General features: G+C 43.6%; 1 protein-coding gene across 2 annotated transcripts in view; it reads left to right on the forward strand.

Annotated features, from left to right (window-relative positions):
- Positions 1 to 24,489, forward strand: part of abhd10a (abhydrolase domain containing 10, depalmitoylase a) — a 43,799-nt gene extending 19,310 nt beyond the window's left edge. Inside the window, exons 3-5 of one of the 2 annotated variants that reach the window (XM_038818859.1) lie at positions 2,415 to 2,526; positions 20,641 to 20,778; positions 23,410 to 24,489. In XM_038818859.1, the coding sequence (XP_038674787.1) occupies positions 2,415 to 2,526; positions 20,641 to 20,778; positions 23,410 to 23,751 (592 nt within the window). In that variant the 3' untranslated portion in view covers positions 23,752 to 24,489. Of the gene's footprint in view, positions 1 to 2,395; positions 2,527 to 20,640; positions 20,779 to 23,409 lie in introns of both variants that reach the window. The other variant, XM_038818860.1, reaches the window with a different exon arrangement.
- The last annotated feature ends 1,159 nt before the right edge of the window (positions 24,490 to 25,648 follow it).

Consider the following 25,648-nt stretch of genomic DNA (forward strand, 5'->3'; position numbering starts at 1 on the left):
AGCTTCATCTGTCTTCAGTCGCCTAGACCTTTTTCCTGTTAGCTAGCCGCACAATTTCACCTGTCATCCATGATTATCTAATCTTGCCATTTCTATCCCTCATTTTCACAGGGACATGTCTGTCCTGCACTCTAATAAACCTCTCTTTTAAAAGCCTCCCAAAGCTGTGCAGGTTAGGTGGATTGGCCATGACAAATTGTCCTTAGTGTCCAAAATTGCCCTTAGTGTTGGGTGGGGTTACTGGGTTATGGGGATAGGGTGGAGGTGTTGACCTTGGGTAGGGTGCTCTTTCCAGGAACCGGCGTAGACTCGATGGGCCGAATGGCCTCCTTCTGCACTGTAAATTCTATGTAAATATCAAATGTGGATTTACCTTCAAACAGCAGCTCCCAATCCACATTCCCCAGCTCCTGCCGAATTTTGGTTTAGTTGGCCTTCCCCCAATTTAGCACTCTTCCTTTAGGACCACTCTCGTCTTTGTCCATGAGTATTCTAAAACTTACGGAATTGTGATCACTATTCCCAAAGTAATCCCCGACTGAAACTTCAACCACCTGGCCTGGCTCATTTCCCAACACCAGGTCCAGTATGGCCCCTTCCCGAGTTGGACTATTTACATGCTGCTCTAGAAAACCCTCCTGGATCCTCCTTACAAATTCTGCTCCATCTGGACCTCTGACGCTCTGACTAGGAAACACTTGTCAATGTTACCACCATCACCCTGGTGCTCCTACATCTTTCCATAATCTGTTTACATATTTGTACCTCTATCTCACGCTCGCTGTTGGGAGGTCTGTAGTACACCCCCAACATTGTTACCGCACCCTTCCTATTTCTGAGCTCTGCCCATATCACCTCACTGCTCGAGTCCTCCATAGTGCCCTCCTTCAGCACAGCTGGGATATCCTCTCTGACCAGTAATGTAACTCCTCCATCCCTTTCACTTCCTTCTCTATTCCGTCTGAAGCATTGACAACTGGCTGTTTACCCTTCCCCTTCAGAATGTTCTGCAGCCGATCTGAGACACCCCTGACCCGTGCACCTGGGAGACAACATATCATTCGGGAGTCTAGTTTTCGACCACAGAACCGCCTATCTACTCCCCTTACAATTGATTCCCCTATGACTATAGCCCTTCCACTCTTTTTCCCGCCCTTCTGTATAGTAGATCCAGCCACGGCGGCATGAACCTGGTTACTGCTACCTTCCCCGGTGAGCCATCTCCCCCAACAGTATCCAAAACGGTATACCTGTTCTGGAGGGAGATGACCGCAGGGGACACCTGCACTGCCTTCCTGCTTTTTCTCTGCCTTTTGGTCACCCATTCCCTTTCTCCCTAAGCAATCCTAATCTGTGGTGTGACCAATTCGCTAAACGTGCTATCCACGACCTCAGCATCGCGGATGCTCCAAAGCGAGTCAATCCACAGATCCAGAGCCAGTCCAACAAGAGCTCCAGCTGGACACACTTCCCGCATGTGAAGGAGTCAGGGACATCAGCCACGTCCCTGAGCTCCCACATTGAGCAAGAGGAGCATAACACGGGTAAAGTCAAGAGTTCCTCACATTTGTTGTTAATGTATAAATAGAGAAAATGCTGGAAATATTTAACAGGATTGGCAGCACCTGCGAAGAGAAATAGTAAATGCTTCAGGTCTGTGATTTTCGCCACAGCTTCTGATCAATGGTCACTGATCTGAAATGTTAACTGTTTCTATGTCCACAGATGCTGCCTGGCATGCTGAATACTTCCAGCATTTTCTATTTTACTCTTTTCCTGATCCTGGCTGGCATCCAGCAACTGAGGTTGAGTTATGCATCTAGTACCTTTTGCTTTCGCTCACTGGCCTCTTAACAAGAAAATGTGATGGTGAACCCCTCCTCTGGTGGGGTTGTAGAGGGATAACAGGTAGGATTTTGTCATTTTGTAAAATGTTTTCAGATGCATTAATAACGTTTTGTAAAATGCTCCGGCTTGGTAAAGATTTAAATCTGCCACTTTGAGGTCTGTAAGTTAACTGTCCGTTTATATTTATGTTTGGGAGGGAAAAATAGCAATTCATGGGGCGGGATTCTCCGTTGCGCCGGTAGAGCACCCACGCCCAGGGATTTCCCAATGGCATGGGGCTGGCTGCCCACAATGGGAAACTGCATTGGCTGGCTGGTGGGACGGAGATTCCCGCTGCCGGTGGGGGCGTGCCGCACCAGAAAACTGGTGGATTGGGTGGGAGAATCCCACCCATGGTCTTCATACAGATATTTTGATTATTTTGATTTTTAAGAGTTTATCTTATGACTGGTGAGCTGGGTTAGGTTGACATCTCTGTGGATATAACTTGCCCTAATTTTGTTTCTTAAAGTGATTCATAAGCTGGCAGTTTGAAACCTTACAGCAGTTGTTTTTGTCTCTTTAAGGTTTGATTATACAGGATGTGGTGCTTCTGAAGGAAAGTTCCGTAAGAGTACAATAGGACAATGGAAGAAGGATGTTTTCGCTGTGCTTGATGAGCTCACAGAAGGACCACAAGTAAGATTTTATGACCAAAATAAATTAATAGAAACAGACTTTCTTTCCAGAGACCTATAGGGAGAACTACCATTGGCTTTGACTGTTAAAGGTAAACGCTCATATTGCCAATCAAATACAGTCAAATTGGGGATACAAGAAAAATAATGGCTACCTTCATTTGTACCTTTGGGATGGGAACTAGAAAAATTGTAAAAACATTAATTGATTGGCTCATACCATCTGCTGTTGAAACACTCATCCGCACCTTCGACATCTCTGTACTCAACTGTTCTAATGCCGTTGTGGCTTGCCTCCCCTCCTGTCAGCTCATCCAATACTCTACTCCATGTACAAAAAGAAAGACTTGCATTGGCAACATCGAGGGCCGAAGGGCCTGTTCTGTGCTGTACTGTTCTATGTTCTATGGTATAGTGCTGCTCATAACCACCGGATGCTCCAAAGTGCTTTACAGCTAATAAAGTACCTTTGAACTGTAGTCACTGTTGTAATGTAGGAAACATGGCAGCTATTTTGTGCACAGAAACACGATTATCTGTATTTATGATGTTGCTTAAGGAATAAATATAGGCCAGGACACCAGGGATAACTCGGGATAAGGAATTTTGATGAATACTTTCAGACCTGAAATGTTAATTGTTTATATTCTCCACAAATGCTGCCAGACCTGCTGAGTATTTCCAGCATTTTCAGTTTTTATACCAGCAATAACTTCCCTGCAATTCTTTGAAATAATGTCTTGGTTCATTTATGTCTACCTGAAATAATAGACAGTTTAACTTATCATCCAAATGGCAGCACCTCTGACAATGCAGCACTCAATCCTGCACTGGGGTACCAATCTAGATCGTTTTGCCCAAGTCTTGGAGTGGTACTTGAACACACAACCCTTTGACTGAGGTGAGAGTGCTACAAACTGTGCCACGGTAGCATGGTGGTTAGCATAAATACTTCACAGCTCCAGGGTCCCAGGTTCGATTCCCGGCTGGGTCACTGTCTGTGCGGAGTCTGCACGTCCTCCCCGTGTGTGCGTGGGTTTCCTCCGGGTGCTCCGGTTTCCTCCCACAGTCCAAAGATGCGCGGGTTAGGTGGATTGGCCATGCTAAATTGCCCGTAGTGTCCTAAAAAGTAAGGTTAAGGGGGGTTGTTGGGTTACGGGTATAGGGTGGATACGTGGATTTGGGTAGGGTGATCATTGCTCGGCACAACATCGAGGGCCGAAGGGCCTGTTCTGTGCTGAACTGTTCTATGTTCTATGGCTCAATTTCATCCTATTAAAATTCCCGCTCAGTCTTCCTTTCTGCCTTCGAATCATACAAAGTTTATTGCAAAGGAAGAAGCTACTTGGCTCATTGAATCGTTTTCTGACCGGCACAGGCACAATGAACTTAAACTTTGTTCCGTAGCCCTGCAGATTACGGCCCTTCAGGTGCCTCTCCAGACACCTTTTCAATTCAGGGTTTCTGCTTCTATCACCCTTTCAGGTGATGAGTTCCAGACTCCCACAATCCTTTGGATGAAAACATTTTCCTCATCTTCCCAACCATCTTCAGTTTAATCAGTGACATGGGGAGAGAATGTTACTAAAGCAGCTGAAGATTGTTGGGCCTCCCAACAAGCATAATCATTTCCCTTTGTGTCAAGTATGATTCCAGCCAGTGAGGATTTAACAAAAGCAAAATACTGGTGGGTGTTGGAAATTTGAAGTCATCAAAAAGGTTGGGATAACTCAGCAGTCAGGGTAATATCTGTGGAGAAACACAGTTTCTGGATTTTCACTTGAGTCGGATTGACATGGGAGCCCCTTTCAAGATAATGGGTAGGTCTCGATTCTGGGATATCCCATCCCATTTCCGGGTTGTGCGACATTTGGAATTGCCTTAAAAAGATGCAGGCATCTTCCTCTCAGAAGCCTGCAAGTGACCCTCCATACTTGACCAGCTGAATTGCCTCATAAAAGTCTAGCCATTTATTAGAAAACCAGAACTCCTGTTCACCAAATAAAACATTGTTTCATTGTTAACCCAGGCTCTCTGATCTCTGCAGTCAATTCCACAATGTGTGTTGGCATAATGCAAGTTGTTTTAAGTATTTGTGGTTTTTGAAACTTTTAGATCAGTGTTCTTCAAACTTTTTTTCTGGAGACCCATTTTTACCAACCAGCCAACCTTCGGGACCCAACCCAGCCGACTTCGCGACCCACATCGGGCGACCTTCGCGACGCATGCCGGCCGACCTGCGTGACCCACCATTTTCTCTTACCTTGTTTGCTGCTGCCAAAAATGGAGGAAATGGTTTTGGATCCCTTTGGCCCTTGTGCACGCTCCTCCAATGGAACCTGTTGGATGAAGGTGAAGCCTTCCTGTGTCGGAAAGTATGGAGTCTCCATCTGTCCAAAGTTCTGAATTTTTTTCCTGTAACGTTTTTCCAAATAAAACCCCGTCCCAAACTTCTTTAAAAAAAAAATGAATAAAATAAATGAAAAAAATGAATAAACCCCCCCCCGAACTTCTTAAAAAAAAATGAATAAAATTAATGAAAAAAAATGAATAATAGCCCCCCCCCCCCCCCCCCCCCCAACAAACTTGTAAAACAAATAAAATAAATGAAAAAAAAGTCAAATTAATAAAATAAATGAATAAAAACCACTACAGAACTTGTGAAACAAAAAGCTGCAACCGTTTAAAAAAAAATAGCGGCCGCACTGCGCATGTGTGCCCGATTATCGACGCGCATGCACAATGCGACCAAATTTTTTTTCACGTGGTCAAAACATTTTAAACACCAAAACATTTTAAATTGGCGAATTGTGCAAAACTCACCAAAGCAACTTTTCTTCTTTATATATTATTCAAACATGCGGCCACTTGCAGCAGGCGTTATGAAAAGCCGGCTGCTGCGCGGGGATTTGCGCAATCGGGAGCGCCGCGGACAATGGCTCCACGACCCTCCCGACACCCGCCCGCGACCCACCTGTGGGTCGCGCCCCCAACTTTGAAGAACACTGTTTTAGATGATACTTTTAGTAGCCTATCCAGACCCTTTTCTTTCTGAGGAGAAAATTAATCATAGAATCTCTACAGTGCCATTTGGCCCATCGAGTCTGCACTAACCCTCCAAAAGAGTCCCCGACCTCGACCCATACCCGCGCCCTATCTTCGTAAACCCACATAACCTTGGCACACCATTTAGCGGGGTCAATCCACCGAACCTGCATATCTTTGGACTGAAAGGATTACATTTTTTCAAGAGTTTTAGAAAGTTTTAGAAGGTGACCTGCAGATCAGTGGGCATGGAAATTCCTGAACTTTGAAAGCATGAAGAGACTTAGTGGTTGGATGCAAGGGCAGTGCCTGACGTTGGTGGACAGTCTTTCGCCATTTTTAGAAAATAAACATTCTGATAAATCAGAAAAGATGTCTGTTGCCAGTCACATGACCACGGCATTGCCCTTTGCTCTGGAAACTGCTGGCAGGCGTTACAAGACCAAAATAATTCCTCACTCAGCCTTTGGAATCTTGCACCTCATTGTACAGACTCTTTGTAATCAACAAAAGTAGAGGGAGTATGAGAAAGATGAGACTGACTAGAGCGAGGGTAGATCCGATCAAGGACAGTAACGGGAGATTGTGTATTGAGTCTGAAGAGGTAGGAGAGGTCTTGAACGAGTACTTTTCTTCAGTATTTACGAATGAGAGGGGCCATATTGTTGGAGAGGACAGTGTGAAACAGTCTGGTCAGCTCGGAGATACTTGTTAGGAAGGAAGATGTGTTGGGCATTTTGAAAAATTTGAGGATAGACAAGTCCCCCGGGCCTGATGGGATAGAACATAGAACATTACAGCACAGTACAGGCCTTCGGTCCTCGATGTTGCGCCGACCTGTGAAGCCACTCTAAAGCCCATCTACACTATTCCCTTATCATCCATATGTTTATCCAATGACCATTTAAATGCCCTTAATGTTGGCGAGTCCACTACTGTTGCAGGCAGGGCATTCCATGTCCTTACTACTCTCTGAGTAAAGAACCTACCTCTGACACCTGTCCTATATCTATCTCCCCTCAATTTAAAGCTATGTCCCATCGTGCTAGCCACCACCATCCGAGGAAAATGGCTCTCACTGTCCACCATATCTAATCCTCTGATCATCTTATATGCCTCAATTAAGTCACCTCTTAACCTTCTTCTCTCTAGCGAAAACAGCCTCAAGTCCCTCAGCCTTTCCTCATAAGATCTTCCCTCCATACTGTGCAACATCCTGTAAAATCTCCTCTGCACCCTTTCCAATGCTTCCAATGTCTCGGATCGTGTTTTCCGGGTCCTTAAGAGGGAGGGGGAGCAGCCCCAAGTCGTAGTCCACGTTGGCACTAACGACATAGGTAGGAAAGGGGACAAGGATGTCAGGCAGGCCTTTAGGGAGCTAGGATGGAAGCTCAGAGCGAGAACAAACAGAGTTGTTATCTCTGGGTTGTTGCCCGTGCCACGTGATAGTGAGACGAGGAATAGGGAGAGAGAGCAATTAAACACGTGGCTACAGGGATAGTGCAGGCGGGAGGGATTCAGATTTCTGGATAACCGGGGCTCTTTCTGGGGAAGGTGGGACAGGATGGTCTACATCTGAACCTGAGGGGCACCAATATCCTGGGGGGAGATTTGTTAGTGCTCTTTGGGGGGGGTTTAAACTAATTCACCAGGGGCAAGGGAACCTGGATTGTAGTTTTGGGGTACGGGAGATTGAGAGTATAGAGGTCAGGAGCACAGATTTGACTTCGCAGGAGGGTGCCAGTGTTCAGGTAGGTGGTTTGAAGTGTGTCTACTTCAATGCCAGGAGTACACGAAATAAGGTAGGGGAACTGGCAGCATGGGTTGGTACCTGGGACTTCGATGTTGTGGCCATTTCAGAGACATGGATAGAGCAGGGACAGGAATGGTTGTTGCAGATTCCGGGGTTTAGGTGTTTTAGTAAGCTCAGAGAAGGGGGCAAAAGAGGGGGAGGTGTGGCGCTGCTAGTCAAGGACGGTATTACGGTGGCGGAAAGGATGCTAGATGGGGACTCTTCTTCCGAGGTAGTATGGGCTGAGATTAGAAACAGGAAAGGAGAGGTCACCCTGTTGGGAGTTTTCTATAGGCCACCTAATAGTTCTAGGGATGTAGAGGAAAGGATGGCGAAGATGATTCTGGAAAAGAGCAAAAGTAACAGGGTAGTTGTTATGGGAGACTTTAACTTTTCAAATATTGACTGGAAAAGATATAGTTCGAGTACATTAGATGGGTCGTTCTTTGTACAATGTGTGCAGGAGGGTTTCCTGACACAATATGTTGACAGGCCAACAAGAGGCGAGGCCACATTGGATTTGGTTTTGGGTAATGAACCAGGCCAGGTGTTAGATCTGGAGGTAGGTGAGCACTTTGGAGACAGTGACCACAATTCGGTGACCTTTACATTAGTGATGGAAAGGGATAAGTATACCCCGCAGAGCAAGAGTTATAGCTGGGGGAAGGGCAATTATGATGCCATTAGACATGACTTAGGATGTGTAGGTTGGAGAAGTAGGCTGCAAGGGTTGGGCACACTGGATATGTGGAGCTTGTTCAAGGAACAGCTATTGTACGTACCAGTCAGGCAGAGAGGAAGGGGTTGAGCGAGGGAACCGTGGTTTACCAAAGAAGTGGAATCTCTTGTTAAGAGGAAGAAGGAGGCCTATGTGAAGATGAGGCGTGAAGTTTCAGTTGGGGCGCTTGATAGTTACAAGGAAGCGAGGAAGGATCTAAAGAGAGAGCTAAGACGAGCAAGGAGGGGACATGAGAAGTCTTTGGCAGGTAGGATCAAGGAAAACCCAAAAGCTTTCTATAGGTATGTCAGGAATAAAAGAATGAGTAGGGCCAGTCAAGGACAGTGGTGGGAAGTTGTGTGTGGAGGCTGAGGAGATAAGCGAGATACTAAATGAATACTTTTCGTCAGTATTCACTCAGGAAAAAGATAATGTTGTGGAGGAGAATGCTGAGACCCAGGCTATTAGAATAGATGGCATTGAGGTGCGTAGGGAAGAAGTGTTGACAATTCTGGACAAGGTGAAAATAGATAAGTCCCCAGGGTCTGATGGGATTTATCCTAGGATTCTCTGGGAAGCCAGGGAAGAGATTGCTGAGCCTTTGGCTTTGATTTTTATGTCATCATTGGCTACAGGAATAGTGCCAGAGGACTGGAGGATAGCAAATGTGGTCCCTTTGTTCAAGAAGGGGAGTAGAGATAACCCCGGTAACTATAGGCCGGTGAGCCTCACGTCTGTTGTGGGTAAAGTCTTGGAGAGGATTATAAGAGATACGATTTATAATCATCTAGATAGGAATAATATGATTAGGGATAGTCAACATGGTTTTGTGAAGGGTAGGTCATGCCTCACAAACCTTATCGAGTTCTTTGAGAAGGTGACTGAACAGGTAGACTAGGGTAGAGCAGTTGATGTGGTGTATATGGATTTCAGTAAAGGGAATCGAACCTGGGACCCTGGAGCTGTGAAGCATTTATGCTAACCACCATGCTACCCTGCTACCCATTTGATAAGGTTCCCCACAGTCGGCTATTGCAGAAAATACGGAGGCTGGGGATTGAGGGTGATTTAGAGATGTGGATCAGAAATTGGCTAGTTGAAAGAAGACAGAGGGTGGTGGTTGATGGCAAATGTTCAGAATGGAGTTCAGTTACGAGTGGCATACCACAAGGATCTGTTCTGGGGCCGTTGCTGTTTGTCATTTTTATAAATGACCTAGAGGAGGGCACAGAAGGTTGGGTGAGTAAATTTGCAGACGACACTAAAGTCGGTTCGTTGTAGACAGTGTGGAAGGATGCTGCAGGTTACAGAGGGATATAGATAAGCTGCAGAGCTGGGCTGAGAGGTGGCAAATGGAGGTTAATGTAGAGAAGTGTGAGGTGATTCACTTTGGAAAGAATAACAGGAATGCGGACTATTCGGCTAATGGTAAAATTCTTGGTAGTGTGGATGAGCAGAGGGATCTCGGTGTCCATGTACATAGATCCCTGAAAGTTGCCACCCAGGTTGATAGGGTTGTGAAGAAGGCCTATGGTGTGTTGGCCTTTATTGGTAGAGGGATTGAGTTCCGGAGCCATGAGGTCATGTTGCAGCTGTACAAAATTCTGGTATGGCCGCATTTGGAGTATTGCGTACAGTTTTGGTCGCCTCATTATAGGAAGGACGTGGAAGCTTTGGAACGGGTGCAGAGGAGATTTACCAGGATGTTGCCTGGTATGGAGGGAAAATCTTATGAGGAAAGGCTGATGGACTTGAGGTTGTTTTCGTTGGAGAGAAGAAGGTTAAGAGGTGACTTAATCGAGGCATACAAAATTATCAGAGGGTTAGATAGGGTGGACAGTGAGAGCCTTCTCCCGCGGGTGGAGGTGGCTAACACGAGGGGACATAGACTTAAATTGAGGGGTAATAGATATAGGACTGAGTTAGGTTTTTTACGCAAAGAGTGGTGAGGCCGTGGAATGCCCTACCTGCAACAGTAGTGCACTCGCCAACATTGAGGGCATTTAAAAGTTTATTGGATAAGCATATGGATGATAATGGCATAGTGTAGGTTAGATGGCCTTTAGTTTTTGACTGCCCATGTCGGTGCAACATCGTGGGCCGAAGGGCCTGTACTGCGCTGTATCGTTCTATGTTCTATATCCTTCCTAATAATGCGGCGACCAGAACTGCACGCAATACTCCAAATGCGGCTGCACCAGAGTTTTGTACAGCTGCAACATGACCTCATGGCTCTGAAACTCAATCCCTCTACCAATAAAAGCTAACACACCGTACGCCTTCTTAACAACCCTATCAACCTGGGTAGCAACTTTCAGGGATCTATGTACGTGGACACTGAGATCTCTCTGCTCATCCACACTACCAAGAATCTTACCATTAGCCCAGTACTCTGTATTCCTGTTTCTCCTTCCAAAATAAATCACCTCACTTTTCTGCATTAAACTCCATTTTCAGCCTCTTCGTCCAGCTCTGCAGCTTATCTATGTCCCTCTGTAACCTGCAACATCCTTCCGCACTGTCCACAACTCCACCGACTTCAGTGTCATCAGCAAATTTACTCACCCATCCTTATACGCCCTCCAGGTCATTTATAGAAATGACAAACAAAAAAATGACAAATGGCAGTGGCCCCAAAACATAAGAACATAAGAACTAGGAGCAGGAGTAGGCCATCTGGCCCCTCGAGCCTGATCCGCCATTCAATTAGATCATGGCTGATCTTTTGTGGACTCAGCTCCACTTTCCGGCCCGAACACCATAACCCTTAATCCCTTTATTCTTCAAAAAACTATCTATCTTTACCTTAAAAACATGTAATGAAGGAGCCTCAACTGCTTCACTGGGCAAGGAATTCCATAGATTCACAACCCTTTGGGTGAAGAAGTTCCTCCTAAACTCAGTTCTAAATCTACTTCCCCTTATTTTGAGGCTATGCCCCCTAGTTCTGCTGTCACCCGCCAGTGGAAACAACCTGCCCGCATCTATCCTATCTATTCCCTTCATAATTTTAAATGTTTCTATAAGATCCCCCCTCATCCTTCTAAATTCCAACGAGTACAGTCCCAGTCTACTCAACCTCTCCTCATAATCCAACCCCTTCAGCTCTGGGATTAACCTAGTGAATCTCCTCTGCACACCCTCCAGCGCCAGTACGTCCTTTCTCAAGTAAGGAGACCAAAACTGAACACAATACTCCAGGTGTGGCCGCACTAACACCTTATACAATTGCAACATAACCTCCCTAGTCTTAAACTCCATCCCTCTAGCAATGAAGGACAAAATTCCATTTGCCTTCTTAATCACCTGTTGCACTTGTAAACCAACCTTCTGTGACTCATGCACTAGCACACCCAAGTCTCTCTGAACAGCGGCATGCTTTAATATTTTATCGTTTAAATAATAATCCCGTTTGCTGTTATTCCTACCAAAATGGATAACCTCACATTTGTCAACATTGTATTCCATCTGCCAGACCCGAGCCCATTCACTTAACCTATCCAAATCCCTCTGCAGACTTCCAGTATCCTCTGCACTTTTTGCTTTACCACTCATCTTAGTGTCATCTGCAAACTTGGACACATTGCCCTTGGTCCCCAACTCCAAATCATCAATGTAAATTGTGAACAATTGTGGGCCCAACACGGATCCCTGAGGGACACCACTAGCTACTGATTGCCAACCAGAGAAACACCCATTTATCCCAACTCTTTGCTTTCTATTAATTAACCAATCCTCTATCCATGCTACTACTTTACCCTTAATGCCATGCATCTTTATCTTATGCAGCAACCTTTTGTGTGGCACCTTGTCAAAGGCTTTCTGGAAATCCAGATATACCACATCCATCGGCTCCCCGTTATCTACTGCACTGGTAATGTCCTCAAAAAATTCCACTAAATTAGTTAGGCCTGCCTTTTACGAACCCATGCTGCGTCTGCCCAATGGGACAATTTCTATCCAGATGCCTCGCAATTTCTTCCTTGATGATAGATTCCAGCATCTTCCCTATTACCGAAGTTAAACTCACTGGCCTATAATTTCCTGCTTTCTGCCTACCTCCTTTTTTAAACAGTGGCGTCACGTTTGCTAATTTCCAATCCACCGGGACCACCCCAGAGTCTAGTGAATTTCGGTAAATTATCACTAGTGCATCTGCAATTTCCCTAGCCATCTCTTTTAGCACTCTGGGATGCATCCACTTGTCTACCTTTAGCCCCATTAGCTTGCCCATCACTCCCTCCTTAGTGATAACAATCCTCTCAAGGTCCTCACCTGTCATAGCCTCATTTCTATCAGTCGCTGGCATGTTATTTGTGTCTTCCACTGTGAAGACCGACCCAAAAAACCTGTTCAGTTCCTCAGCCATTTCCTCATTTCCCATTATTAAAACTCCCTTCTCATCCTCTAAAGGACCAATATTTACCTTAGCCACTCTTTTTTGTCTTATATATTTGTAAAAACTTTTACTGTCTGTTTTTATATTCTGAGCAAGTTTACTCTCGTTCTCTATCTTACTCTTTATAGCTTTTTTAGTAGCTTTCTGTTGCCCCCTAAAGATTTCCCAGTCCTCTAATCTCCCAGCAATCTTTGCCACTTTATATGCTTTTTCCTTCAATTTGATACTCTCCCTTATTTCCTTAGATATCCACGGTCGATTTTCCCTCTTTCTTCCGTCCTTCCTTTTTGTTGGTATAAACCTTTGCTGAGCACTGTGAAAAATCGCTTGGAAGGTTCTCCACTGTTCCTCAACTGTTCCACCATAAAGTCTTAGCTCCCAGTCTACCTTAGCTAGTTCTTCTCTCATCCCCTTGTAATCTCCTTTGTTTAAACACAAAACACTAGTATTTGATTTTACTTTCTCACCCTCCATCTGTATTTTAAATTCCACCATATTGTGATCGCTCCTTCCGAGAGGATCCCTAACTATGAGATCATGAATCAATCCTGTCTCATTACACAGGACAAGATCTAGGACCGCTTGTTCCCTCGTAGGTTCCATTACATACTGTTCTAGGAAACTATCGCGGATACATTCTATAAACTCCTCCTCACGGTTGCCTTGACCGACCTGGTTAAACCAATCGACATGTAGATTAAAATCCCCCATGATAACTGCTGTACCATTTCTACATGCATCAGTTATTTCTTTGTTTATTGCCTGCCCCACCATCTCGTTACTATTTGGTGGCCGATAGACTACTCCTATCAGTGACTTTTTTGCCTTACTATTCCTGATTTCCACCCAAATGGATTCAACCTTATCCTCCATAGCACCGATGTCATCCCTTACTATTGCCCGGATGTCATCCTTAAATAACAGAGCAACACCACCTCCCTTACCATCTACTCTGTCCCTCCGAATAGTTTGATACCCTCGGATATTTAACTCCCAGTCGTGACCATCCTTTAACCATGTTTCAGTAATGGCCACTAAATCATAGTCATTTACGATGATTTGTGCCACCAACTCATTTACTTTATTCCGAATACTACGAGCATTCAGGTAAAGTACACTTTAAGGTAAAGAAAACACCCCCCCCTAGGACATCGGTTCCAGTCCTGCCCAAGTGCAGACCGTCCGGTTTGTACTGGTCCCACCTCCCCCAGAAATTTCCAATGCCCCAGGAATTTGAATCCCTCCCTCTTGCACCATCTCTCGAGCCACGCATTCATCCTATCTATCCTGACATTCCTACTCTGACTAGCTCGTGGCACTGGTCGCAATCCTGAGATTACTACCTTTGAGGTCCTACTTTTTAGTTTAACTCCTAACTCCCTGAATTCCGCTTGTAGGACCTCATCCCGTTTTTTACCTATATCGTTGGTGCCTATGTGCACCACGACAGCTGGCTGTTCACCCTCCCCCCCCCCCCCCCCCCCCCCCCTTCCCCCCCCAGAATGTCCTGCAGCCGCTCCGAGACATCCTTGACCCTTGCACCAGGGAGGCAACATACCATCCTGGAGTCTCGATTGCGTCCACAGAACCGCCTGTCTATTCCCCTTACGATCGAGTCCCCTATCACTATAGCCCTGCCATTTTTCTTCCTGCCCTGCTGTGCAGCAGAGCCAGCCACGGTGCCATGAACCTGGCTGCTGCTGCCTTCCCCTGGTGAGCCATCTCCCTCAACATTATCCAAAGCGGTATATCTGTTTTGCAGGGAGATGACCGCAGGGACACCTGCACTGCCTTCCTACTCTTGCTCTTTCTTTTGGTCACCCATTTTCTATCTCCCTCAGTAACCTTCACCTGCGGTGTGACCAACTCGCTAAACGTGCTATCCACGACCTCCTGAGCATCGCGGATGCTCCAAAGTTAGTCCATCCGCAGCTCCAGAGCCGTCAAGCGGTCTAACAAGAGCTGCAACTGAACACACTTCTTGCACGTGAAGGAGCCAGGGACAGTGGACGTGTCCCTGAGCTCCCACATCGCACACGAGGAGCATGACACGGGTCTGGGATCTCCTGCCATGTCTTAAACCCTTGGTAAACTTAAACAACTAGAATTTCAAAATAAAAATAAATAAATTAAACAATGAAAAGAAAAAGAGAGACTACTTACCAGTCACTTACCAGGGTTAAAAAGCACCTCCTCACACTCTGCACCGAATTACCTCACTGCACCAAATTACCAAGTTTAAATCTCCCACTCTGTACGAGTCTCACTCCGGATGTGTCTCCTGGAAAAGTGCTCGCATACATCTGACATACATTGGGAATAGTATGTTATTGTTCACCTTGGCAAGCTGGCAGCTGTAGTGTCCCTTCCACCTAGAGTGGTTGTTGGTGCCCAATGCATCTCACTGTGAGGATTTCTATTCTAGTCTTATGTCCTAGCATGGTGCTGGTCTTTCAGATGTTCCCTGTGACAGTGGTGACGATTGACACAGTATCTTCTAACTTGCTCTCCTCATATTCCTCCTGGAGGGGTGAACTGCTCTTCCTCCTCTGGGGAGGTGGGGGCATCACGGTGGATACTGCTCCTCAGAGCTTCCAATGATAAATGTAAAAGGGTTGGGTGTGGGCACTGTATGTTAAGTAATGGGTTAAGAGACATTCCAATTAGTTGTCTCATTTATGTTAAGTATTCAATAATTGACACTGATCTGTAAAGGGGCTTCAGGTGGCCTTTATGTCAGGTGTTGTGATGTGATAGTTTTGTGCAGAGTCTGTTGAAGTAAATTAAAGGTGTTTGTAATAAGGAGCAGTACCTTTGACTCTTTATACAACAGCAGCTAAACGTCTTAACACTCCACCCCCTCCGAAGTGGAGTACTCTAGGCCGTATCGACAGCCTCCGCTAACTTACCTGAGGCCCCCACCCCCACCGATGCTCTGCACCTGACTGGCTGAGTCCCGACAGCATGATCTCTCAGGCTATTTTGTGTGAGGAGTTTGTGTTTGTAATAAGGAGCAGTACCTTTGACTCTATACAACAGCAGCTAAACGTCTAACAAATGGGAGCAGATGATGGTTGCTGTGAAAATGTGAAGGGTTGAAAGATACAACTTTTCCAGACCAAACCAAGGAGTGAGTGAGCAGATAAAAAAAGAAGATCTATGGCTGAACCTAGGATAAAGAGGGCCGGATATAACTACCCCCCCCCTTGTTTTGTGAAAGGGGATCGTACGACCAATGGAGAAGAGCAGTAGTTATGTGGACTAAGGTAACTGCCTTGGGAAAGAGAAAACAAGGTATGGCTTTGGCTCTTTCTCTACCTTATGACAGTAAAGTCCAAAGCAAAGTGTTTTCTGAGCTGGAATTGGAAGAGTTCGACTCAGAAGAAAGGCTGGAAACTTTTAAGTTATATGGATAAGATTTATAAAAAGGATGACTTGTTAAGTGCATATGAAACATGGTCGGATTTCGATAGGTTCTGGAAAATAGAGGATTTCCCCATGGAAGACTATAAAATGGAATTTGGCAGACTATGTAAAAGGCTGCAGAAACACAACCTGGAATTTCCACCGTCTGTGTTGGCCTTTAAATTACTTAAATTACTTGACTGTGCTAGAGTGAGCAACATGGATAGGTTCCTGGTTTTGACCGGAGTTCAGTTTGCGGATAAGGATACCTTAATCGATCAGATGACGGAAGCTTTAAAAAACGTTTCTGGGGAAACATTCGCTTCCGATGGCTCTGATGACCCAAATAGGTCAGTCTGCAATAAAGCAGAATATGGAAGATACACTACTAACAGGATGGCGAAAATGTACGGCTACAAACAGTTTCCAAGACTATAGAAGGAGATCGGGATCTGGAAATTATGAAGACAGAAACCCAGTTAGAACCTACAATAGGAAGGTGAACCCCAGAAATTCCCTTTAATAAATGTTTCAGCCTCCGAGGAGACAGATGCGCAAATTGCCTATGCAGTTTTAATACAACAAGCTTTTTATCAGCTAAAGTCCCATTTTCAACTGCCATTTAAAAAAAAAAAAAATTTTGTGTACCCAATCATTTTTCCAATTAAGGGGCAATTTAGAGTGGCCAATCCACCTAGCTTGCACATTTTGGGGTTGTGGGGGCGAAACCCACGCAAACACTGGGAGAATGTGCAAACTCCACACGGACAGTGACCCAGAGCCGGGATCGAACCTGGGATCTCAGCGCCATGAGGCCCCAGTGCTAACCCACTGCGCCACCATGCTGCCTTCAACTGCCATTTTAACACATCCTTAACAACTGTACTTGAAATATTATTTGTCAGTAATGGAATACAATAGTGTCCTGACTATGTAAATTGTAAGTCCACTGTTTCTCCAAAAACTGTTGCCTTATCCTGTTCCATATCCAGTTTCATGTGTGCTTTCTTCATTGACGGTCTGCTCAGAAGCAAATGTATCTCACTTGATACAACATTCGTGCTAATGAAATGATTCACTCGGCAATATTGCAAGGGATCACCATTCTTTTCAGCGACTTCAGAGTATTATCATCCCCAGACCTGAAACTTGTGGAACTTTCAAATTCCTTAACCTTGTTACAATTTTCAGCATTCAAGGAGTCCAGGTAACATTTTAACCAGTCAATTCCACACACAGTAGATGTGCAGCCACTGTCCAATACAGCACAATTGAAGGATTCTGCAACCAACACCCTCATTAAACACCAGCAGCTCAGTAAAGCTGCTTGTTAATAGGACAATGCCTTCTTTCTAGTCACTATCCTTTTCCTCTTCTGACTCTTCCGTGTCGTGTATCGCTTCAAATACTCTATTATAACATGTTGGACAGTTGAAAGCATAATGGTATTGAGAGTCGCATCGAAAACATCAATATATCATACCCCAGGGTTCTGGGGTTCACCTTCCTATTGTAGGTTCTAACTGGGTTTCTGTCTTCATAATTTCCAGATCCCGATCTCCTTCTTTTGTCTTGGAAACTGTTTGTAGCCATACATTTTCGCCATCCTGTTAGTAGTGTATCTTCCATATTCTGCTTTATTGCTTTATTGTTAAAGTTAGGCTGTTGCCAGTTGAAAGCAGAGCTGGCAATGTTTTACTGGCACTATAAAGGAAATTTTTCTGGCATCTTTATGATGCATGTCGATGATTTTTTTTGTTGGGTGGGACTAGTTATTTCGATGCTATTGTAATAAACAAAGAAAATTACAGCACAGGAACAGGCCCTTCGGCCCTCCCAGCCTGCGCCGATCCAGATCCTTTATCGAAACATGTTGCCTATTTTCCAAGGTCTACTTCTCTCTGTTCCCCACCCGTTCATATATCTGTCCAGATGCATCTTAAATGATGCTATCGTACCCGCCTCTACCTGGCAAAGCATTCCAGGCACCCACCACCCTCTGCGTAAAAACCTTTCCACGCACATCTCCCTTAAACTTTCCCCCTCTCACCTTGCAATCGTGACCCCTTGTAATTGACACCCCCACTCTTGGAAAAAGCTTGTTGCTATCCACCCTGTCCACACCTCTCATAATTTTGTAGACCTCAATCAGGTCTCCCCTCAACCTCCGTCTTTCCAATGAAAACAATCTCTGGTTTGAGGAAAGAATTCAGGGTTGGAAGTCAGGCTTCCGGTGCATTTAAATATATTGGACTGGAAATCGGACAGACTAAGTTAGGGGCAATTTTACGTCAGCAATCTTATTTGGAAAGCATCAGCCCAATAGAAATTAGTCGTGGCCGGGTTTCACAAAAAGACGCAATGGTTTCAAAGATGGAAAAAGAGCAACTGTGAAGTTGAATTGGGCAACTGAATTGGTAGACCGGAGGTAGTTTTGATGTCTTAGAGTTGAGTACAGAAATGAATGATTCCAAAGTGGAAGACGTAATAAGAGCAAATAAAGCGTTGACCAAACTAAAAATGCAGGAGTGTGTTTTGAGGTTCCCGGTTTTAGTTAAACACATAGTTTATGTGCACTTGAAACACATAGTTTATAGTGATGCGTCCCATGCAAATTTATGTGATGGGGTTTCAAGCGCAGGAGGTTTTATAATTTTCCTTTTGGGAAACAATAGTAAATGTTGCCCTCTTGTGTGGGAAACGAAGAAAATAAGGAGAGTGATCAAAAGCACTTTGGCTGCTGAGACTTTAAGTCTTGTAGAGACGGTGGATATGGCCTTTTATAAATCTCCAGATATTGACAGAAATTTGGGGATTTGGTAATATACCTATTGAATGTCACATTAACAGTAAATCTCTGTGGGAAAATGTGCACTCTACAAAAAGTGTCAGTGAAAAAAGGTTAAGCATAGACATCGCAAGTTTGAAGCAGATGTTGGACAGAGGGGAAGTAGCAAAAGTTAAATGGGTTGACAGTAGCTATCAATTGTCAGACTGTTTTAATAAAAGAGGGGCTAGCTCACAGAAACTTTTGGATATTGTTAAAGAAGGATGTCAAATTGCATATGTGTTTTTGAGTTTCTTGTAATTTTGTTTTCACCTAATAATTTTTTCTTCTCCGAGGAAGGGGAGACCATTAAGTAATCGGTTAAGAAACATTCCAATTAGTTGTCTCATTTATGTTATATACCCAATAATGAACACTGATATGTAAAGGGGCTTCAGGTGGCCTTTGTGTCAGGTGATGTGATGTTAGACTTTTCTAAGTCTGACGCTGTAGAAGGATATCTATAATGAGGTCATATGGAGCTTGTGAGTGAGGATAGATCTGCGATTTAGGAATCAGGAAAGGTTGTGAGGAAGTGTGAGTGGCCACATGCCTTTAAGTAAGATGCCTGTGGCCATTCTCCTTGGGTCAGGACCTGCTGCTGCCTGTAATGAACTATCATATCCTGGAAGAGGGAGAGTGTTGATTGTTAACAGGTATTGGCAGGTATGTGCATTGTCTGTGATATCTTGCATCGTTGAAGAGCCTTGAGATGCATCTGAAATATGAGTAAAACCCGAGAAAGAACATAGAACATAGAACAGTACAGCACAGAACAGGCCCTTCGGCCCTCGATGTTGTGCCGAGCAATGATCACCCTACTTAAACCCACGTAACCCGTATACCCGTAACCCAACAATCCCCCCATTAACCTTACACTACGGGCAATTTAGCATGGCCAATCCACCTAACCCGCACATCTTTGGACTGTGGGAGGAAACCGGAGCACCCGGAGGAAACCCACGCACACACGGGGAGGACGTGCAGACTCCACACAGACAGTGACCCAGCCGGGAATCGAACCTGGGACCCTGGAGCTGTGATGCATTGATGCTAACCACCATGCTACCGTGAGGCCCCTGAGATGGAATAAATTTGAATGTGTGAATGTTGCTGTGTACTTAAGTTGTAGAAGAAGTATGTTAAGATTGCAATGCTGTTGCTGATACATTTATTGAGAAGTTAGTTTGAGATGGGATTCCCCCTGAACCATTTGTGACAAATATTCAAATTTTCTGCAACACAGCAGCACGCAGCCTACGGTGCTGAGGACCTGGGCTCGAATCCCGGCCCTGGGTCACTGTCCGTGTGGAGTTTGCACATTCTCCCTGTGTCTGCGTGGGTTTCACCCCCACAACCCAAAGATGTGCAAGGTAGGTGGATTACCCACGCTAAATTGCCCCTTAATTGGAAAAAATTAATAATTGGGTACTCTAATTTATAACAAAAAAAAATTCTCCAACATTGGAACGGAACCAGGGGATAGGGCTCCCACTGTCATCTCTTAATGATCTCCTCCCACTTCTGCCACATTATTTGACTTTGTGGCCTCCTGGCTTGTGGTAACAGGACGTTACCACCTCCTCTCCACCGCGACTTCCAGTGCTACATTCCAGAACCTCTTGAATCTCTCACTCGTTCTTGGAATCATCCTGAAACATGTCATTGCCCCTCAGCTAGCACACTTCACACCTTCAGTGGAATTCTGCAATACAACTTCATGAAAATTGTTCCTCGTCAGCAATTGACCGTCCTATTGGAACCTAAAACCAGACTTCTAAATAGACATGTTTTATTATTATTGCATCCCCTTAAGCGGCTCTTTTCATTCTTTCCCAAAATGCTGTCTTTTAATTGGATAGTAGGGAGGAGAGTGTCAATATATCCCATTCATTCTGAATAGTAAATGTATTTTTCTTTCTTTGTAAGGTTATCGTGGGTTCCAGCATGGGTGGGTGGCTGATGCTCCTAGCTGCAGTAGCACGCCCAGATCGGATAGCTGCGGTTGTTGGCATATCTACAGGGGCTGATTATTTGGTAAATGCTTTCAAACAGCTTCCTTTGGAGGTAAGTGCACTGCATTCTCATCCCATTTGTGAAATCTGCAAACTAAAATGCTTTAAGCTTAAAGATTTATCTTTGCCCTTTCTCTTCTTTCCACACCACCCCACTTTATCCAACTGAACTGTTGGTTTTTCAAAATGATTAAGCCTAAATAACCCATAACCTACTGTATCTATACAATTATTCATTCAAAATATGAACTGCTGCTCGGGCTAACTGCTAATGTAATCCTACTGGCGAGACATCCGTTACAATTTGCAAGCATCTAATTCCATTTTCTATGTTTTCTCATTTTCAAGAAACAAATGATTTAATCTTCAGAATTGATTCACCATCTTTACACTTTTTTTCAAAGAAAGAAGTCTTTCTTTTTTAAGGAAGTGTGTAATGTTTATAATGCCTAAAACTGGCACCCTCCTTCAACTGGTAGTGTGTCTGCGACACATCAGCCTGTTTAATATGCGCTCTTTTAGATAGAGCCACAACATAATGTTCAATTGAAGTAAACAGATCAAAAATGCTAAAGATATCATTGGAGTGAATTTCAAATTCCTTTCCACTGGGCAGTTCAAGAATTTCTCCCAGAACGTCATGAGTTATTGTTGGCACTCACTGTTAAGAAATATTGGATTTTTTTGAAAAATCAAATGAAAGACCGAAATGAATGTTCATTAATTAAACTTTATACTTTAAAAACTCTATTGTATATTCACAAAGATCATGAGACCATTTAGATATATAGTTATGCAGTGCATCCTAAAGCAGTGAAACACAACATATAATTGCACTAAAAGCAGAAAGAGGATTAATATCTGAACTAGAAACAGAAGGTGCTGGAAATACTCGGGTCAGGCAGCATCTGTGGAGAGAGGAAGAGATGTTAATGTTTCAGGTCAGTGACCTTTCATCACTTCAGATGAGCGTCAGTGTACAGAAGGGAATGTAAACTCTGAAAAGATGTGCTTAAAATTAACCCATTAGATAATAATCTTTATTAGTGTCGCAGGTATGATTACATGAAGTTACAATGGAGTTACTGTGAAAATCCCCGAGTCGCCACAACCTGGCGCCTGTTTAGGTATACTGCGGGAGAATTCAGAATGTCCAATTTACCTAACAAGCACGTCTTTTGAGACTTGTGGGAGGAAATGGAGCACCCGGAGGAAACCCACACAGACACTGGGAGAACGTGCAGACTCCACACACAGTGACTCAAGCGGGAATCAAACCCGGGTCCCTGGTGCTGTGCAGCAACAGTGTAAACCACTTTGCTGGAGCAACCTTGGGTATTATTGAGAAAAAATTGCAAAGGATTGGTATCTCCTGTTTAAATAAATTGCCCACGTGAAATGACTACCAAAAACCTTGTGTCTCTTCAGTCAGTTCCAATCAAACTAGAAGATGATGAATGACAATTTCTCATGCTGTCTTAGACTGAGCCAGAGGAGGTACCAGGAGGGAGAAGGCTAATGTAAGACAATAAGACATAGGAGCAGAATTAGGCCACTTGGCCCCTAAAGTCTGCTCTGCCATTCAATCATGGCTGATTATTTTCTCAACCCCATTCTCCTGCCTTCTCCCCATAATCCCATATCCCCTTATTGATCATGAACCTGTCTATCTCTGTCTTGAAAGAAGTAGGGGCTTTTCACAGTAACCTCATTTGAAGCCTATTATCATAGGATTTAGAGTGCAGAAGGAGGCCATTCGGCCCATCGAGTCTGCACCAGCTCTTGGAAAGAGCACCCTATCCCAATAACCCAGTAACCCCACCCAACACTAAGGGCAATTTTGGACACTAAGGGCAATTTATCATGGCCAATCCACCTAACCACATCTTTGGACTGTGGGAGGAAACCGGAGCACCCGGAGGAAACCCACGCACACATGTGGAGGATGTGCAGACTCCGCACAGACAGTGACCCAAGCCGGAATCGAACCTGGGACCCTGGAGCTGTGAAGCCATTGTGCTATCCACAATGCTACCATGCTGCCTACTTGTTACAATAAGCAATTTTCATTTTTCATTTCATTTTCATTAAGCGATTTTCATTTCATTTTCAAGTTTGTTGAGGGAGATCAATAATGCATAGAAGGGAGTAGGGCTTTAAAAAGATGTGCTTCGAATTAGCCCATTAGATATGAGGGTGACCCTGGGGAATGCAGTATTGTGAAAAAAAAATGATCCTGTGCAATTAGAATGAATCAGAGATTGTATCTAGTTAACTTGTGTTCAACATGGGACAGAAAGGGATCTCAAATGTCTCTACTAATTCATATGTGCTAACCCAGAAACTAGCAAAACCTGATGGACAAAAAATGGATGCTTGTGTGCATTAAATACTTTGCTTTGGATTCTTGCTAACTAAAATTTCCATATAAAGGGCTAATTCATTAAATGCAGAACAGTCTTGGCGAGTTAATTCTAATCAGCAAATAATGAGGATTTCCTGTCCTATAGCTGTTGAAGTAGTCCAGGTATAGGTAGTTACATATAAATGGCTAGATAGAAATTGATGGATTGTAGGTGACAGAGACAATTAGGAAATAATGAGAATCATGACTGATGACAATCTATTGTGATAATCAGTTATGGCATTTTACAACAGTTTCTAAATTGCTTGTTTCTCGTAGGTACAGAAAGAAATCGAAACAAAAGGCGAATGGTATATTCCAAACAGCCACAAGGATGCAGGATTTCACAAGATCCCTTACACCTTTATTAAGGATGCTGAAAATTACTGTGTGTTGCATAGTACCATTCCAATAAGCTGCCCTGTGAGGCTCATTCATGGTTTGAAGGATGAGCATATTCCTTGGCAGATCTCACTGAAGGTGGCGGAAATTGTTATTTCTAAAGATGTTGACATTATTCTTCGTAAAAATGGTGAGCATCGAATGAGTGACAAAGATGATATAAAACTAATAGTAAACCTAATCGACGATGTAATAGACAAACTTACAACACTGGCATAAATGGGTAGGGTTAGAAATTGGTGCCATAGGCATATATAATTAACCGTACTGAACCAATGTAAACTGTTTTTATCACCATTTCCTGTGATGTCAATACTCTATGCTGAATTATTTTGAATGGGTCGTGTTTTTGGAGTGTGTACCTTCGAGCAAAAGATCTGTTCTCATCAACAGAAAATGATGCCAACATTTTGATGAATGCCTAACATGCTAGCATGGTATAATCACATGTAGTTTGAGCAGTAAACACTGTAATATATAATCTAATTACTAAATATGTATAGATAAACCTGTTTCTTCTTAGCACTGTAGCAGTGCTAAGGCTTGCTGTGTAATGATTTTAATTTTCCATTAGTCAGTTATATGTGTATGCTTCAACTGCAGGTCTCGAGCAATTAATATGTCTCAAATCGCGGCATCTGTATGTAGATAATGGGCTCTAATTTGTGTACTGCAGGATATTATATTAGGGGGGGGTAACCAAATGATCCAGTGGAGTCTATGGCTCAATGTTAGGTATGCTTAGCAATCGATCAAAAGACATGTTTCCCAATTACAATTCAGTATTGTATTTCTTTGATCTTATGTACATCTTATACTTTGATCAAATGTTTTTATGTGACTTTCCATAATATCTCTGCTGTAAGTCTCAAAATTTGCCTTGTACAATAGTTGTGTTTTCCACTGCAGTATGCAAGGAACATTCATGAAAAAATAAATTGATAATACTAAAATCCTGTAAAATTGGTTTTAGATTTCACCTGCAAAACACTCTGAACTTCATATTAGAAATGTGTCCCCTTTTTCACATTAGATTGATTCCTTTTCGGAAGTATTTTATTGAGGAACTACAGAATTGAGAAGAAATATTTCACCCAGATGGACACTCTTTTCCATTATTTACTTGATTTTTTAATGAAGAGTGTGACATTGCAACATAACATATCACCTGTCTTTCGGGGCTTAGATTCAGTTTTATATTGAATACTGGAAAACAAACAACTTTAGGCTACCTGTTCTTTTACTTTGATTAAAAAGGGAAATGTGACAGTTTTCATTGTAAACTATAAGGTCAACCCTGAATGAGAGAAATTCTTTTTTGTGTGTTTTAAACTAGGGCAAAATTTGAACCAGGTACAGTACAGAGAAAAATATCAACAAGTGTAGTTTTATATTGTGCAAAAGATAAGAAAGCTAAAATTGCAAAAAGAAAAAGCCGTACATGTGCAGTGTCTCAAAAGTGGCAATGTCTGAAAACTGGACATTTTTTTTGAGCTGCCATGCATGTTTTTATTATTAGTAGGTAAATAATGTAACTTACTGGCTGATGGGCTAGATGCTGCATTAGCGAGCTGACACACATTGTTGCATACCTAGTTTTTCTCCATGGTCTGAGCAACCTAGATTTGACCCAACCTGATCCGAATCGTCCAACCCGAAAGGTGGCAGGCAGCCAATCTCGAGCTTGCTGGATTTTTTTTTTTGTGACACTGCACCTGTAATAATGTTAATGGTGTGAGCGGGAATGGGTCCAAAAGAATCACTCGACACTCGGGTCTGCTCCAATCGTCATTAGTTTATTGTAGTACACTAACTTGGAGCAGGTCACTGGGCAATCCAGATAGCCACTGAATAAAAGGAATCATCATTATTTATACAATTTCAAATAGTCAGCCCACCTTGGCTGGACACAATCCAATCATAATGATTATAGATTACATACATTGGTTTGTTAAATCCAATGACATTCATTATTAAGCAGACTGTGTGATAAGCTCATGATGTTTACCAGACCCCATTATCAATTGTTCTTGGGTCTTGATGCCTCATAGCTGAGATTCTCTTATCTTAACCTTGTTGATGACTTTGTACCACAGTGAGCATTCCTCAGAATACT

This window comes from Scyliorhinus canicula, chromosome 14 (genome assembly GCF_902713615.1).
Source record: "Scyliorhinus canicula chromosome 14, sScyCan1.1, whole genome shotgun sequence".
Classification (NCBI taxonomy): Eukaryota; Metazoa; Chordata; class Chondrichthyes; order Carcharhiniformes; family Scyliorhinidae; genus Scyliorhinus; species Scyliorhinus canicula.